The sequence below is a fragment of the Rutidosis leptorrhynchoides genome, chromosome 1, assembly GCF_046630445.1.
Source record: "Rutidosis leptorrhynchoides isolate AG116_Rl617_1_P2 chromosome 1, CSIRO_AGI_Rlap_v1, whole genome shotgun sequence".
Taxonomy (NCBI): Eukaryota; Viridiplantae; Streptophyta; class Magnoliopsida; order Asterales; family Asteraceae; genus Rutidosis; species Rutidosis leptorrhynchoides.
Genome location: NC_092333.1, coordinates 162179246 through 162198010, shown reverse-complemented (window position 1 = coordinate 162198010; position 18765 = coordinate 162179246). Strand labels below are relative to the sequence as shown.

Below are 18765 nucleotides of genomic sequence, written 5' to 3'. Positions count from 1 at the left end.
TACTAAAACAAAAAATTGAATGTGTCGGTTCGGGTCGGGTCGGGTCGGGTCATTACAAACATCATTAAACAAAAGTATATCATTAATACAAAAATATCGTATATTCAATCTATCAAATACTAAATGCAACTTTTACTTTTAATAATGCGGTTGCATACGATAAAATTCATCTTGCATCATTGCTAATACAATCTAACAATTGCATCATTGCTAATACAATCTAATAGTAGAATAAATCGTACTACCATATATATGAATATATATATGAATGACGGATTAAAATTGTAATTCCAATTTTGCCAAAAATTGAAGAACAAAATTGTAATTAGGTCTTGTCGTGGTGAGCAAAAGCGTAAAATGTGTGTTCGTGTTACCGTGTATGAGGAAATAAAAACAAAAAGAGTTCAGTTTTCTTTATATATTTGTATACTCCGTATTTATTAGTGACTTATATTATAAAATCATAAGTGTGAGTTAATTTTTAAGTATCTTTTAGTGGCTCATACGATAAAATTTTAAACTTAAAAATATATGGGGTCATACAATTATATTTAGTGGTGTCCTGTAAAATTTTTAATTATCGTTTGTAAAAAAAATTCCGTAACTAGCGGGGTCACGGGACCCCACACGGGTATATGTAGACTCGCCCTTGGTCACAAATCTGACATAAACGAAAAAGGGTGTCAAATTTTGGTCAACCAATTAGATTTCACCATTAATATTTATATATTATTAATTAATATATTTTATACCCAACTATTAATAATATATCACCGCATCACTCACCACAAATTTAGTATTCAATTTGACATTCCATTTTAAAAAAACTTCACTTCTTGACTTTGTCACATCAATAAAAAGTACATCACTTGTTTTTTACGTCACAATCAGGATTGAAAACAATCTTATAGTCTCTCCAGCTGTTTCAGGATTTATCCAAGTAAAATTATTAAATTTGAAGAATCTATAACCCCAAAATTAGATCTTGAAATCATGTAGTTCATGTTATGGAACACTAAAATGAGACAAGAACAATGGAGTGATGCTACAAATCCTCCCTATACACAACATTTCGAAACATGACAACAGAAATCTCAATACAAGTAAGATTAGACCGCACGTTATATCTATAAAACGGACATAAAAACACACACTTCAACATGTCATTTCATTTGGAACCGGTTCAGATTTGTTAGTTCCGGGTGGGTCAACATCCATTTGATCCGATCTTGGTGGATGTTGTTCTTTATCCATCTGTTGAGATACAGAATCTGTTTGAACGACTACATTAGTCGCTTGTTGTGGTTCAGTTGTTGATGGTGCTTGATCTGTTTCTGGTGGTTCGGTGATCATGTTGCTAGTGTTAGCAGCCGGTGGGTCCGGATTGGGGGTGGAGGTATTGTATTCGGATAAAAGATCCATGAACTCGTTGAGCAGCCGTTGCACTTTACGGTTTGATGCCATTGCTGGAAGAATATCTTCTCTCAACAGTTTATGCTTCTTCATTCCCTGTACAGTTCAAAGCTCAAAGTTCAAAACTCTGACAGATTTTTTATGATAATATTTTCCATTAGTAAAACAAAATTTTAAGGATATTACACATAATATATATATATATATATATATATATATATATATATATATATATATATATATATATATATATATATATATATATATATAGGGGCAGGATCAATGGGGAAGTAACCAATCGGGGGGAAGCGGGGGAAGCAAAAAAAAAAAATTCGTTTTTTTTGAAAAAAAAAATTTCCGGCATCAAGATCACACGAAAATATGAACATTTAGAAGAGACACCTCGTGATGAATGTTATTATTTAGGCGGGAAAACGATCGACAAAAATAACATTCAATATAATATTGTTCGTGAAGAATATGAACGTTTTTTTTTCATGTTTTGTGAAGTAAAATTTAGCCCGATTTAGAGTTTAGGGTTTAGGGTTTGGTGTTTTGGGTTTATTCCATAAACCCAAAACACCAAACCCTAAACCCTAAACTCTAAACTCTAAACCGTTCGTGTTAAAAACTCAATCTAAATCCTAAATCTAAACCCTAAATCTAAACCCTAAACCCTAAATTTCTAAACCCTAATATCTAAACCCTATAAACCCTAATATCTAAACCCTAATATCTAAACCCCAATAGCTAAAACCTCAAAATACGCTCAAAAAACACGATAATTGTTATATATTACTTCTTCGAGCGTTTTCCCGCCAAAATAAAAACATTTATCAAAAAGTGTCTCTACTAAATGTTCATATTTTCATCTCATCTATAATGTTCGTGAACAAAGTTTTTTCAAAAAACGAAAAAGAAAAAAAAAAGTTTTTGCTTCCCCCCGCTTCCCCCCGAATGGTTACTTCCCTCTTGATCCTACCACTATATATATATATATATATATATATATATATATATATATATATATATATATATATATATATAGACAAAAATATTAATCTTCCATTTGACAAATCACATTTAAAAGGTTTATCTGATATCTGATACCTTCAAAAGAAATAAAATATTGACGTCTTATGCAGTTAAAGGGTTGCCAAATAGAGGTTGTGTTAAGTAAACCATTTTATATTAGGGGTGCTCATCAGTTCAGTTCGGTTTTCGGAGTCCTAGGTTTATTTGATTATGTTTTGAAAATTTTTGGAAGTAAAACCGAAACCGAATACAAATTCAAAACTAAAACCGAACCGAAAACCAAATTCTTCGGTTAAAATTGAAAAACCGGAATAATCATAATTTAATCAAAATGATCATAAGATATCGATATTAAATTCAACTATATATATTAATAATTTTTTATGTTTATTATTTACTTCAGTTTTCAGTTGAACCAAATTCGAAAAAGAACAACCGAAACGGAAAACCAAATTCAGATTTGAAAACCGAACCAAAACCTAACCGAAACCAAACTGAAAACCACCGAATTCAAATTCGGTTTGGTTTTCGTCCAATATTATTCGCTTCATTTTACGGTTAATCAGTTTGAAACCGAATATTGAACACCCCTAACTTATATCATCGGGATTTTGAAACGAATATAATATGTAAATTTTAATAAAGTATAAGATAAAAGTAAACATTTACAAATAAACAAGAGGCTAAAAGACTGACAAGAACATTAGGATCCCAAGCGGCATTCGTTTCATCAGAAGTAGCGGTTTCTGCCATTCCAGTTGGCGGTCCAAGAAAGTTCTCACACACTTCACGCAGTCTAGATTCATCAGCTTCTCTGCAAATTTACGAAATTTAGCGATAAATATCTTCTATAAAGTTTTCATAACTAGATATAATATAAACCCAACCTTGCTAGAAACCGTATATATGACAAGAGACACTGTCTATACTCATTTGGAGACTTCAACAACAATGCAGATGCTAACTGAGCTTCCAAATGGGCACGTGTCTGCACTCCATCGTCAGTTACTCTGCAAAACAGCAATTTAGTTATTCAGTAAAAAATTAATAAATAGAAAATTCGGTTAATTTTAATGGAATAAAAAGATACGCAACAACAACAACAACAACAAACAACAAAACCCAATCCTACATAAGTGGGGTATAAGTGGGGTATGGGGAGGTAAGGTGTAGACAATCCTTTCCTTATTCTAGAATAAAGAGAAGTCTTTTTCTCCAGTCACCCAGAGTGAAACACCCCAAGAGTAGACAAAGTCGTTCCTCTCAATCTTTTATTAGGTTTAAAAAAAAGTGAGACGCAAAATGGTAGAATCAAATTTCCATGAGTTTTAAACCTGCCTTAAGTTCAATTTAGGCTCTAAGCGACGGTCAAGACGCCAATAAATCGACGCTTTCTGTTGACTCGATTAATCCGAATAAAAAGATAAGATTTTTTATTAACACCAAGGTTGCAATCTCGCTACTTGCGGAGTACTCAGTCGGGACCTTTTAGGGAGTACTCGGCAACTCGGAGAGAACTCAAGTGTTGAGCAAGTTTAACTTTGACCAATTTTTACCGATTCTGACCGATTTTCCGAGTAACCCCAACTTTTGGCCGAGTTTTGACCAAGTTTTGCTCGATTTTCTGAGTAATCCCGTGTTTTAACCGGGTTTGGCCAAGTTTGACAGATGTTGAACAAGTTTGGCCAAGTTTGAGTGAGTTTGACCAAGTTTGATTACTGGACTCGGAGCTCTCCAAAAACCGATTAATCGGCTAACCATTATTAATACATACCTGCTCCAGCCTGGTTTCCTAGCCATGAGTTTCCGCACGTCAACTTGCAGGGCTGCCAGTTCACCATTTTGAGGAAACCCGAGATTAAACGAGCTGGCAAAATTAGAAGCGGGAAAACAATCATCGGCAACACGCAGCCAACACATGAGGCTCATATCAAACATGAAGGCATGACGTGTAGCCAACGTAACAAGTGGGTATCCAGACTTTGATAACTTCGCAGATATTACTTTTACTAAACCTGAAAAAACAAATTAGGAAGAGCACACAAAGCTCAACTTTAAGTCTACGCCATATAAATTATATAAAAAAAACAAAAAAAAAAGTTTGGGTGTCATTGTTACCGGTTGACTTTGGGTCCGAAGCCAACAGTGAATGCAATGAATCATGGACGATACACTTGCGATTGAAAAGATCCCACACGTATAAAACGCCTCTCCTTGTAACAACCAACAATTTCCAAGAATCGTTGCAGTCGATGAATACGGGTGTAGACCCCGTCATCATAGTCGGCATAGAACGCCTTCCACATTTTGTGTAGACCTTTCAGAATAAATAATAAACATAAGTATTACTAAAGATAAATATCCAATTATTGCAATAGATAACGCAATTCTCGACACGACCCGACAAAGATAAATATGGTAGGATTGAATAATCCTAACAAGTTTATGTTTTCAAATTGTGTTCGAGTTGAAAAAGAGTAAACAAGTCGACCCACTAACCGGATTAAGTTTAAAAGAGTTTGTTTATATGGATAAATTCCAAATTAAGTAAAAGGGTTCGAACGCAAACCAAAATAACGCACCAACATAATTAAGCAAACAATTATTACATGGGTCATGTCAAGATTTATAGTATCCAGGTCAGGATTGAAATCCCAGGCCTGTATATTTAATCATCATGTCGTGTTTGACTGTTTGGGTTGGATATAAATCAACACGGCCAAACAGACACTCCAAATCATACTGCAAACACCAAAACGATGGAAATTGGAAAACGAACCTGCAAGGATCCATCTTCACAACCAACAGCCCAAAAATTGGCATTTCCAGCCAAAACCGTAACGTTGCCGGATATGCGGTCGGACCAAAGAGTTTGACCATTTCTTGTGCAAGAAATTTCGGTTTCTTTTATCACACCCGTACTCCCAACACCAATAATATCATTGGCAGCATATTCTTTAAGACGAGCTTCCAAACATACAAACGGTGCATCTCCTCCTTTACTATCAATTACCCTAATCGAAAGGGGTTTAGCAGAACCCAAATTCTTTGGACCTCCAATCGGTTCAACACTAATATTTCCGTCTTTATCGGTGGTTGTCGAAACCTTTTCAATTATTAGACTGTCACTAACGGTGGCGCGGGCCGTTACACCTCCAACCATCGCCCGCTTAGCAGGTGGTGGACCCTCACGATCACGAAGCCCTAAATCACCGTTCTCTGTTGACTTCGAAAAGTCAACCGTCTGAGATTGAGAAGCTGCGGAAATGTTTATGTTATCCCCTTGAACAGGAACTCTGACGGCTTCTGGTATGATCCGTTTCCTACCATCGGGTCGTCGGTATTCTCTTTGCTTTACGGGACTAGAGACTCGAACAGAAGGAACTACAGCTTTATTCGACACATTATTATCAAGATTCTTGCCAAGATCGGGTAAAGATTCAACCTTTGATGCAATCGCTAAATTGGAAGATGATTTCATGGTGGATGAATTATTGTTTAAGACATTACCCGTAACTTTTTTAGAAGCTGCTTCAAGAAGCAATTGTGCAGGACTTTCGGCTAAGTTAGTTTGTCTACCTCGAACGTCACCATAACGGCTTTTTTTCAACTCGTCTAGTTCCACATCATTTAGCCTTTGACCAAGTTCTTTGGCTTCAAAATGAAAAGTAGCCACAGTCCCATCTAACGAACAAGCAAATAGGGAATACCCATCTGGACTCCTGCGGAAAAAAAAAAAAAAACTTAAGAATATATTCAATTATTATATTGGAAAAATGGAAATTACATGTGTTGAATTCTAGCCATTCTATAAAATAATTACAACAATTGTGCTTGGATTGGTTGTAAGAAAGTGTGATTTACCAAGATAAGTCAACGACACTTTGAGAAAAGAAATGTTTAGCAACAAAGAGAGGGCGAGCACTTGCGGTAGTCCACACCGTAACGGTTCGATCTTGGCTCCCGATAGCAATAACATTGTACGGCTGTGATTCGTTTTTACCGTTCTTCGAGGACCCATTAGCCCAACCCGCAGAAACATTTTTTGCTTCCTTGAAATTTTTCCTGTTATCTTTAAACATCGAATGATTAAACTTTACCACAATTATAGGTGCGTTGTGGCCTAAAAAGTCAAAGGTTGCAGCCCATTCTCCCCTCTCTAGAACAGGAGCCGAATGTCTTGGCTTTTGAAAACCGTTTGTCGTTGTAATAAAATGGCCACATGGGGACCACCCAAGACGCCTGAAGAAAGTAGATCCAATCTGGAGCGATAAAAAGTCAAAGTCAAAAGTCAAAACACATAATTAAAATTAACACAATGTGATTCCAGATTAACCGTTTTGACCTTTTACCAATCACCTATACTCAAAACACATACCGATTTTGTCCAGTGCCCATCTGTCCTATGTGCAAGGCTCCAATCTGATGTTCGCCAAATGATTACAGTTTTGTCGTCTGATTGACTTGCAATAAACGATCCAATAGGGTCCCACGTAACCCCTTTAACAAGACTTGAATGACCTCTTAAAACAGCTGTGCAGATGCCACTACACATATCCCATATATGAACTGTATTATCCAAACTTGCACTTGCTAAAGTCGAATCATCTGGAGACCAATTAAGATCCACCTACTCTAGGCACGAGAATCACAACTTCAATACAAAATTTTGAAGGAATAAAAAATTAAACTTTATAACACGAAATTCAAAGAATATGTTGTTAATTACCACATCTGCAGTATGGCCTCTCAAAGTGAAAACAAGTTTCCAGTTTTCAACATCGGGTGCTTCACCACTACCGAATTCCGTGGTTCCAGAACCGGGTTTTCGCTCGTTAATTTGAATAATGTTATCGTCTGAACCTGATGCAATGTAGCGACCATGCTTGGCCCACCTAACGCAATTGACTGACCCAAAATGATCACGAAGAGTAGCAAGAAGTTCCAACTTGGGTTTATCCGGATCCAAGTTCAGAATCTTGTCAGCATATTTCATGTTCCAAATCCTTACCTACATGATAAACAAACGTCATTTTTCATACAATTACAAATAAAGCAGCATGAAACTTGTATCTTCACCCTTCAGAAAAATAATAACAAAAATTCTTGGTATTAATTTAAACACCTAAAAAAAAGGATATAATGTTTGATAGTCCATATCGTGATCCAAATTGTTCAAAAACTCGAGGATAAAGATCGATAACTATGATATTCATACTTTATCGCTACCAGTTATGTATTTTTTAATATAACAATCTCCCACTATCTGTTGTAGATAATCGTTTAATGGGTGCAAACCAAGGTCCCACATCAGAATTTAAAAGAAACTAATGTATGCATATAAGCCACCGCGAACCTCCCTCTGTCACCAATTGGTTTTAGAGTTCTAAAGAACTCAAGTCCTTATATATAGGGCATGTTGTTGGGCTAAAGCGATCCTACACTAACTATGTAATACGTTCGTTAAGTCTTTGCTAAAGACAGCCCGAGTTGTCGTTAACGTGCATTAATTCATTGGGCATGTTGTTGGGCTAAAGCGATCCTACACTAACTATGTAATACGTTCGTTAAGTCTTTGCTAAAGACAGCCCGAGTTGTCGCTAACGTGCATTAATTCATTGTACATTGGCATTAATTGCATGAGTATAATTTTTATAAAAATTCAATATACATTTACTAATAACCATAAGGATAAACCACCTTGGTCAAGAGGAAAAGGGAGTATTTTTACGCGGCCTAACCGGTTATCAGGTAACCTTTATTCACAGTACAACAGTAACAAAACAAGAAAGATGAAAATGCATAATTAGAATTAAAAATAGAATTACCTTATGATCGCCACCACCAGTAGCAAATCGAAGACCACCGGGTTGTATATCAATTGAATAAATTTGCATGCCTTCATGACGAACCCAAATTGGTTTTTCTGCAATCATCTTCAAGTATATTATATTAACGGTCTTCAAAAGAAAGACTAATAAGCTTGATTAACGAACGAAATTAGCATCATTATTCGAAATGTTTACTACAATTTGATTGGGAGCAAAAGCCCAGAAAAACCCTTGTTTGAATTGAGATAAAAATGGAAATTGAATAAACACCTATTTCGAATTTGTTGGTTCCCTTTTTAATTGTACAAAAACCCTAGTGATATGGGTGTTGGCTTGTTTTTGTTGTTTTAATCTGAAAAATACAAATACAAATGGGACTCCACTAGTGAAACAAAATACGGAGTATTCGGTAATTTACTGAAATAGTCCCTCGAGTCTTAACGTGGTTTACGTTAGTAACTAAAATAATGAACTTGTATACTAGTGGTTGATAATGAACTTGTATACTAGTGTGTGTGGTGCCGAATTTTTACCGGCGTTGGTAGGTCGTTGCAATCGTTTTTCGTTTGACTTAAACTCATTGGAGTTAGCACGTAGACCCTCACACTAGCCTTGGTCCTTGTTTTCCGTCATTTGTATATCTATTGATCGATCTTGTGCCGCTATCATCCCTTCTTCATATCCTCTCTTTCCCGAGCTCTCTTACCGCTTTAATGTCTTTACTATGACATAGGTATATTACGGGTCATTGTGTGACGTTGTTGGAGGTTTTATGTTTTCCGGACGCTAGTGACGTACAATCCGGTTAGACCCCGCTGCTTTTTCTTCCTCTCGGTGTAATGAGGTAGTGTTGTTTGGTTGTTGGGTTTTGTGAGTTGACTGGGTGATTTCTTGGCCTAAATTTGGTTGCGGTTTGTGGTGGATATATCGTTTCGCGAGTTTCAACCGGCTTTGGTTGCTCATGGACTTTGTTTGATGTTGGGGCGTAGTTAATTGATGGTGTTTGAAGATGAAGAGCTTAGGTTAGTGTGTTTCAATTAGGGCTGTAAATAAGCCGAGTTACTCGCGAGCTACTCATGTAACATCCCGCCTTTTTCCGTTTACTTTTCCGTTTAATTATTTAAAGTCCGTTATATGTTTATAACATCTCCCGTTGATACGCGTTTTTAAATATCTCGTTTAGGTAATTCATGCAACGGAATGAAACTAGAGGGACCATTGTTGCCAAGAGAGCAAAGAGGTGACTAGCTCAACTAGTTAACCCTTCACTCTCATCCTTTCATTTATTTCCTTTTTCTTTTTCCTTTTTCTCTAATACTTTCACCAAATCTCTCAAACACCACTTCAAGGATTCATCATCCAAATCAAATCGAGCAAGCATCCATCTAAACAAATTGCATATTCGGAATCCTCTCATCTTCCTCTTCGATTCCATACCGATTTCATCAAGTTTGGGTAACTTTCTAAAATCATTAGATTTTGTGTTCTTGATGTTTTTAACTTATAAAGTTGTTAATTAGTGTCTATGGCTCAAGTCTAACATGATTATATGATTTATATGCTCGATTTCGTTATTTGAAGTAACTAGCTTGAATATGAACTTTGGTGTGTTTGATTTGGTAATTTGGTTGCTTGAATGTTGTTAAATGTTATAAATGCATGTATTAAATGTGTTCCTAGTATCACTAGCTTCAATTTGATGTGTAGGTTGCTTGAGAAAACTCCATAAACTTGATTAGTGATTTTGGTGAATTTGGGTTAGGGTTTGATAAGCTTGAAATGAATATTTGATGCATTGAATGCCATGAACTATTGTTAGTAAGTAGTTAGTTGTATTGTATGCTCGATTACCTACAAAACGGCGTGTTGTATGTATGCATTAAATGCCCGAATCATAAATGTGCACTTGCATTAAATGTGTGCATTGATTGATCATTTGATTTGAAATGTCGGTTATTGCAAATAATGTTTTCGGTTGGTGAAATGGGTTTAGTTGTGTTCTTTGTCAAATTAGCTTTCCAACGATATATAATGAGTGTCATAAATGGTTGCGGGTTGTGATTTGTGTTTGATCGAAGTTCGGAAAAAGACTTGATCAATTGAAACCAACCAGGCACCAGCACACGTTATGTGCCGCGGCTCGGCCAGCTTACGTCGCGGCGCGACATAAGCCGTGTTCAGGTTCTGATCAACATGTCAATTTTATGAAAAATCTTTGGCACCCTATGGACCTCCGATTCGCATGTAACTTGTTCTAACAAGCTTATATATGAATAAGAACCTCAGAAAAATAGTTCGGGACCCGACCCGAACATGTTGACTTTTTCATTGACTTTGACCCGACCAAAGTTTGACTTTTTGTCAAACTTAACCAAGTGACTATTCAATCTTTCTAACATGATTCTTTACTTGTATCTTGCATGAAACTTGACAATGTGTTTCACATGCTATATAATCGAGTCGTAACGAGCCATAGGACTAATTGAACATCTTTGACCAATCGTGACTATCGTTATTGATACAACCTATTTGTTTAGGTCAAGACTAGCATTGTTCTTTGCACACGTTACTTGTCAAAGTACTTATTTACTCTTGCGCTCAAGGTGAGATCATAGTCCCACTTTTACTCGTTTTGAACTTATATTTGGGATGAGAAAACATAAACGTTTCTTTTTAACTAAGTGAACACAAGTACATGAAAACAAACATTCTACATACGAGTTTAGAACGAAAGCCTCAATTCGATTATCATTAGTTACAATTGCAGGGTGTAAGTGTAGGCGTGAACTTATGTTGTATGGCTATATGGGTTTGACAAACCCTCATCTCGGACGGTTCGCTACCGTCCACAGATGAAATATATTTTCGGGAAACAGTGTATGTTCTAACACTATTGTGATGGGGTACTATGGAAGGAAACGTTAAGCCTTGATAATTGGGTGCTCGTGAATATTAACTTTTAGAATGTATTACTATTTATCAATGATGCAAATCTTGTGGTTCGACTTACTTTTACACACTTACTTACTTAAACCTATGATTTCATTAGCGTTTTCGTTGACAGATTTCTATGTTTTTCTCAGGTCCTTGAACATTAGGTGATACATGCTTTCGCACATTCTTTTTGATACTTGCTTTGGATGTCGAGTATACTTGCATACGTGGAGCGTCTTTTGACTACTTTAAACTGTGTCGCACGTGTTTCATTTGTACTTTAAACATCGTTATGTACTAAGTTATGGAAACTACTTTTTGTAAACTTTGAAACATCTACACTTATGAAATGAATGCGACATATTTTCGGTTAAACTTTGTCTTAAAGACTTATGACCATGTAATGGGACCTACGTAGATGGCGCCGTCAAACATGATTTGGTCGGGTCGCTACAGATGGTATCAGAGCATTGGTTGTAGGGATTTAGAGTTCATTGGTGTCGACCCCGAGTCATAGGGTACATTGGTGAGTCTAGACTACAACCGGCATATAGACTTGAAGTAGGAATTACTTGACTACTTGTGCGTTTATACTCGAACTCTCCTACTCATATCTATTCTATTTCTATCTTAATCTCACGTTGTTTAATTTGATGGACGCGCCACCTTGACTATATGAAGTAATGTCGAATGCACATATGAATTAGGGTAATATAATTTCTGGGATTATGTTACGGTGACTCATATGAACATTCCGACATTATAACATAAAGAATTTAAGGCGAGTCAAGGATAATTTTCTCTCTATCTTTATTCCATATCACGGTTAGTATTATTTAGAATACTAACCAACGGTATTCTTTTGTTTTGAAGGAACAATGCCTCCTCGTCGTGTGCCACGCAGTGAAACTCCCGAACAAGCACTACAACGCATGGTGGCCACCGCCGTAGAGGCGGCCATGGCCGGTCACTCCACCAACAACAACAACAATAACCACAACCACAACAACAACAACAACCAAGGAGCCGGTAACTCTAGCGAAGGGTGCTCCTACAAGGCTTTTATGGGGTGCAAACCTCACACTTATGATGGAACCGAGGGACCGGTTACTCTTACTCGATGGTTCGAACAAACGGATGCCGTCTTTAGCATAAGCGGTTGTCGGGACCAAGACAAAGTCAAATACTCCTCTCACACTTTCGCCGGTGTCGCCCTCACTTGGTGGAACACCTATGTTCAATCGGTGGGTACCGATGAAGCTCATGCCCTCTCTTGGGCCGATTTAAGGGAAAAGATGATTGTAGAATATTTCCCTCGCGAAGAAACCCGAAAGCTCGAACAAGAGCTAAGAACTTTGAAGGCGGTCGGAAACGATCTCAAGGCCTACAACCAACGCTTCGCCGAACTATCCTTGATGTGTCCTAATCTCGTGAACCCCGAATCTCAAAGGGTTGAACTCTATATGGACGGTCTTCCAAAAAGCATCAAACAAGGAGTGATGTCATCCAAACCCGTTAATCACCAAGCCGCTTTGAACATGGCCCGCCAATTGATTGAAACGGTTGATGAAATCGTAGTGCCGGCTCCTAAGGCCGAGGACAAATCGGGTGGCAACAAAAGGAAATGGGAAGCCACTCCATCAAGCAACTACAACAACAACACCTTCACCAAAAAGCCTTTCACCAACGACGGCAAGAAGGGTTATGCCGGAACTCAACCTTTTTGCAACAAATGTCACAAGCATCACTCGGGTGAATGTGGCAAGCTAATTTGTCACCGATGCCAAGGAGTCGGTCACAATGCTAACAATTGCACAAGCGCCGCCCCCGTCGCTCGAAAGGGGCCCAATCCTCCAAAAACGGTCACTTGTTATGAATGTGGCCAAACGGGCCATTATAGAAACGCATGCCCGAAGAAGAAAGATAACCCTAATACGCGTGGCCGAGCTTTCAACATCAACACCGAGGAAGCCCGAGATGACAATGAATTAGTCACGGGTACGTTTCTTCTCAACAACACTTATGTTACTTGTTTATTCGATTCGGGTGCCGATAAGAGTTTTGTATCCAAGACTTTGACTCATTCTTTTAGCACTCCACCACTTCCACTAGATACCACTTATACCATTGAAGTGGCCAACGGGAAACTATTGAGTGCCGACACATATTACCGGGGGTGTACGTTAAACATTTTGGGTAATGAGTTTGAAATTGACTTGATACCCATGGAAATAGGAAGCTTTGATGTAATAATCGGTATGAATTGGCTAGCCAAAATGAAATCTCACATCCTTTGTGATCTTAACGCAATCCGAATTCCTATCGAGAATGGTGAACCTTTGATCGTCTATGGCGATAAGAGTTGCACCGGACTCGACCTTGTTTCATGCATTAAAGTTAGAAAACTATTCCGTAAGGGTTGTTTTTAGAAATCCTTGCTCACGTTAAGAAAGTAGAGTCCGATGAGAAGCACATCGATGATGTGCCAATTGTTAGTGACTATTCCGATGTATTTCCCGACGAATTGCCGGGCCTTCCACCTCATCGACCGGTTGAATTCCAAATCGATCTTATTCTGGGAGCCGCACCCATAGCACGTGCACCATATAGACTCGCTCCATCCGAAATGCAAGAATTGCAAAGTCAAATCCAAGAACTACTTGATCGTGGTTTTATCCGACCTAGCCATTCACCTTGGGGCGCTCCGATTTTGTTTGTTAAAAAGAAAGACGGATCCCTACGAATGTGCATTGATTATCGTGAACTAAACAAATTGACGGTTAAGAACCGATATCCTCTTCCTCGCATCGATGACCTCTTTGATCAACTACAAGGGTCTTGTGTATATTCGAAAATCGATCTCCGCTCGGGTTATCATCAATTAAGGGTTAAAGGGGAAGATGTCTCCAAAACCGCTTTCCGAACTCATTATGGTAGTTATGAATTCCTTGTCATACCATTTGGTCTCACTAACGCACCGGCGGTGTTCATGGATCTTATGAACCGCGTGTGCAAACCGTATCTTGACAAATTCGTTATCGTGTTCATCGATGATATTTTGGTTTATTCTAAAAGCGAAGAAGAACACGAGGAACACCTCCGACTTGTGCTTGAACTTTTAAGACAAGAACGACTCTATGTCAAATTCTCCAAGTGTGAATTTTGGTTGAAGGAAGGTCAATTTCTTGGTCATGTTGTAAGTGACCAAGGTATTAAAGTTGATCCATCGAAAATCGAAGCCATTAGTAAATGGGAGACTCCTACTACACCTACTCACATTCGTCAATTCTTGGGTCTCGCCGGATACTACCGTAGATTCTTCAAGGATTTCTCTTTAGTTGCTCGTCCTCTAACCGCGTTAACTCACAAGGGAAAGAAATTCATTTGGACGACCGAACAGGAATCCGCATTTCAAATCTTGAAAACGAAGCTAACCACCGCTCCTATATTGTCACTTCCCGAAGGCAACGATGATTTTGTTGTGTATTGCGATGCCTCTAAACACGGTTTTGGGTGTGTATTGATGCAACGAACGAAAGTCATTTCTTATGCTTCTCAACAACTCAAAATTCATGAACGAAACTATACAACACATGATCTCGAACTCGGAGCCGTTGTCTTTGCACTTAAAATGTGGAGACACTATCTTTATGGAACCAAGAGTACTATCTTTACCGATCACAAAAGTCTCCAACACATCTTCGATCAAAGGCAACTAAACATGAGACAACGAAGGTGGATTGAAACCTTAAACGACTACGATTGCGAACTTCGTTACCACCCCGAAAAGGCAAATGTAGTGGTCGATGCCTTAAGTCAAAAGGAAAAGGCGGTGCCTCTTCGTGTCCGAGCTTTAAACATCACCATCCACACTAACCTAAATAGCCAAATTCGTGTAGCCCAAGAGGAGGCTCTTAAGGACGAAAACTTTGCACTCGAACTTTTAAACATTCTCGTCTCTCGATTCGAAGTTAAGGAGACCGGACTTCGGTATTACGCCGGAAGAATTTGGGTGCCTAGGTATGGCGATTTACGAAACCTCATCTTGGATGAAGCCCACAAATCACGATACTCGATTCATCCCGGTGCCAATAAGATGTACCACGACCTTAAAGAACAATATTGGTGGCCGAACATCAAAAGGGACGTAGCTACTTATGTTTCCAAGTGTTTGACATGTTCCAAAGTCAAAGCCGAACACCAAAGACCATCCGGACTACTTCAACAACCCGAGATCCCGCAATGGAAGTGGGAAAGGATAACGATGGATTTTATCACCAAACTACCAAAAACGACGGGCGGTTATGATACCATTTGGGTTATTGTTGACCGTCTCACCAAATCTGCACACTTCCTTGCCATGAAAGAAACAGACAAAATGGAGAAACTTGCACAACTTTACATTAAGGAGATCGTAGCCCGACACGGTGTACCTTTATCGATTATCTCCGACCGAGATGGCCGTTTCGTTTCTAGATTTTGGCCTACTTTACAAGAAGCGTTGGGAATGCGTTTAGACATGAGCACCGCATATCATCCTTAAACTGATGGACAAAGCGAACGTACAATTCAAACCTTAGAGGACATGTTACGAGCTTGCGTGGTTGATTTTGGAAAAGCTTGGGACAAGCACTTACATCTCGCCGAGTTCTCTTACAATAATAGTTATCACGCGAGTATTAAAGCCGCACCTTTTGAAGTGCTATATGGCCGAAAATGTCGTTCACCTCTTTGTTGGGCCGAGGTAGGCGACATGCAAGTCACCGGACCTGAACTCATTCACGAAACCACCGAGAAAATCGTTCAAATTCGAGATAGGCTTAGGACGGCCCGAAGTCGTCAAAAGAGCTATACTGACAAACGACGCAACGACCTCGAATTTCAAGTCGGTGATCGAGTAATGTTAAAAGTCGCACCTTGGAAAGGTGTAATCCATTTTGGGAAACGCGGGAAGCTAAATCCAAGGTATATTGGTCCTTTCGAAATCTTGAAGCGTATTGGAACCGTTGCTTATTGTTTAGATCTTCCACCTCAATTGAGCTCCATTCATCCTACCTTCCATGTATCTAACTTGAAAAATTGCCTTGCCGAACCCCATATCGTCATTCCTCTCGAAGAACTTACTATTGATGACAAACTTCATTTTGTGGAGGAACCGGTTGGGATCGTGGACACTTCCGTCAAGACTTTGAAACAAAGCCGAATTCCGATTGTCAAGGTTCGTTGGAATGCCAAAAGGGGACCCGAGTTTACTTGGGAAAGGCAAGATCAAATGCAAAGGAAATACCCTCACTTATTCCCGGTTCCGGAAACACAAGATTTCGAGGAAGAAACAACGACTACCACGCCTACTTAAATTTCGGGACGAAATTTCTTTTAAGGAGTAGGTAATGTAACATCCCGCCTTTTTCCATTTACTTTTCCGTTTAATTATTTAAAGCCCGTTATATGTTTATAACATCTCCCGTTGATACGCGTTTTTAAATATCTCGTTTAGGTAATTCATGCAACGGAATGAAACTAGAGGGACCATTGTTGCCAAGAGAGCAAAGAGGTGACTAGCTCAACTAGTCAACCCTTCACTCTCATCCTTTCATTTATTTCCTTTTTCTTTTTCCTTTTTCTCTATTACTTTCACCAAATCTCTCAAACACCACTTCAAGGATTCATCATCCAAATCAAATCGAGCAAGCATCCATCTAAACAAATTGCATATTTGGAATCCTCTCATCTTCCTCTTCGATTCCATACCGATTTCATCAAGTTTGGGTAACTTTCTAAAATCACTAGATTTTGTGTTCTTGATGTTTTTAACTTATAAAGTTGTTAATTAGTGTCTATGGCTCAAGTCTAACATTATTATATGATTTATATGCTCGATTTCATTATTTGAAGTAACTAGCTTGAATATGAACTTTGGTGTGTTTGATTTGGTAATTTGGTTGCTTGAATGTTGTTAAATGTTATAAATGCATGTATTAAATGTGTTCCTAGTATCACTAGCTTCAATTTGATGTGTAGGTTGCTTGAGAAAACTCCATAAACTTGATTAGTGATTTTGGTGAATTCGGGTTAGGGTTTGATAAGCTTGAAATGAATATTTGTTCCTCAAGTACATACGCTTTATCCTCTTGTTTGAGGACAATCCGAAGATTGCGGAACCAATCCATAAAGTTGGTATGATTGAGTTTGTCTTTCTCGAGGAGAGACCGTAACGATAGGTTGTTCATGTTAAGTGGTGCGTTTTGCATGTTGTTGTTGTTATTAGCGGCCATCTACGAAATTTAACAAAGTTCGTTTAAGTATTAATTTTAATTTAACATCCAATACCCTTTAAATCAAATTGAATTATTAAATTCTAGAATCCAACGGTAAACCAAATTTTGGTTAGGTGACCTTTATCCCGCAATTTGATTTAGCTAGGTAGTCAATAAATGACAATTGCAATCCATTTGCAACTTCTAGAGTATGGGATCATGCAATCCTTTTGCATGGCATATTTATCCCATCAACGCCTATTTGTTCCTCATGCTTCGGTGACCCTAAGTTCATGATTCCCAAATCAAGTCGTCCTACTTGTATAGACTTGTAAATTCAGCATACATGTGGTTAGGTGACCTTTATCCCACAAGCATGCGAAATTTACCTTAATCATATTAGTTTGCTCATAACGGTTAGGTGACCTTTATCCCATCATGAGTTCCCTAATACTTTTAAGTGTCACACAATAGGATGGCGTTAAACTTGTTTACCTTGTTTGTAAAAGGGATTTTAAGTTTTCATTAATTCTAGTTTGAGAAAACTTTTATGCCATACACCAACATGCATTTAGTGTATGGTACTTATGAAAAACCAATTTCATGTCTTGTAATTGAGCCAATTACTTGATATAAACCATTTTATATACGTTATCCTTTTCTTGTTCTTAATAACCATTTATTAAGGTTTTTGGTTGCAATTTTAATTCAACCATTTAAATTACCATTTTTCATGTACTTAGTACGTCTAATTTAACCAATTAAATTGTCGTTTTGTTTGTTGTTATCTTGTGATTAATTGTATCAACCAAACATACAAAACAATAATCATACAAACAACCACACATGCAAAATAAGTGTGTTCACAATCTAGCCATTTTGGTGGACATTTGTTTAGCCGAAAACAAATGTCACCGGTTAAGGGATTAATCATACAAAGTAGGAGATTTCAAATCTCCCACTTAATCTTGCATCCATATGCACCTTGTGTTCTTCAAGTCTTCATCATCTTGTATCTTCATTTTTACAAAATATGTATCCTAATACATTTTATCTAGAAAATGAAATTACAACCTATTCTATTTTACATACCAAATATAAAATGAATTACATAACCAAATGAATGAATTATTACAAACCAATTGAACAATTATTACATGCCATTGAATAATTATAATTACAAACCAAATGAATCATAAATCAACCAAATATAGCATGCAATCAACACACGGTCAAGGCTAGGATTGTGAACATCAACATGCAACCAATTGTGACCAAAATGCAAGAGCCCAAAC

The 18765-nt window shown here is 37.8% G+C and overlaps 1 protein-coding gene across 2 annotated transcripts; it reads right to left on the bottom strand.

The window, feature by feature from the left end:
* Positions 1–938: 938 nt before the first annotated feature.
* Positions 939–8599, bottom strand: LOC139866715 (protein HIRA-like). 2 transcript variants are annotated; one of them, XM_071855007.1, is made up of 10 exons: positions 8277–8599; positions 7178–7459; positions 6827–7078; positions 6313–6710; positions 5228–6170; positions 4567–4765; positions 4223–4463; positions 3336–3458; positions 3118–3262; positions 939–1509 (listed from the first exon to the last, which is right to left on the bottom strand). In XM_071855007.1, exons 1-10 carry the CDS (start codon positions 8382–8384, stop codon positions 1156–1158), a joined length of 3045 nt encoding a protein of 1014 aa, XP_071711108.1. In that variant the 5' UTR covers positions 8385–8599; the 3' UTR covers positions 939–1155. The 2 variants fall into 2 exon arrangements, with proteins under 2 accessions (XP_071711108.1, XP_071711114.1); XM_071855013.1 differs by having other exon boundaries at positions 940–1509; positions 3145–3262.
* Positions 8600–18765: the final 10166 nt, after the last annotated feature.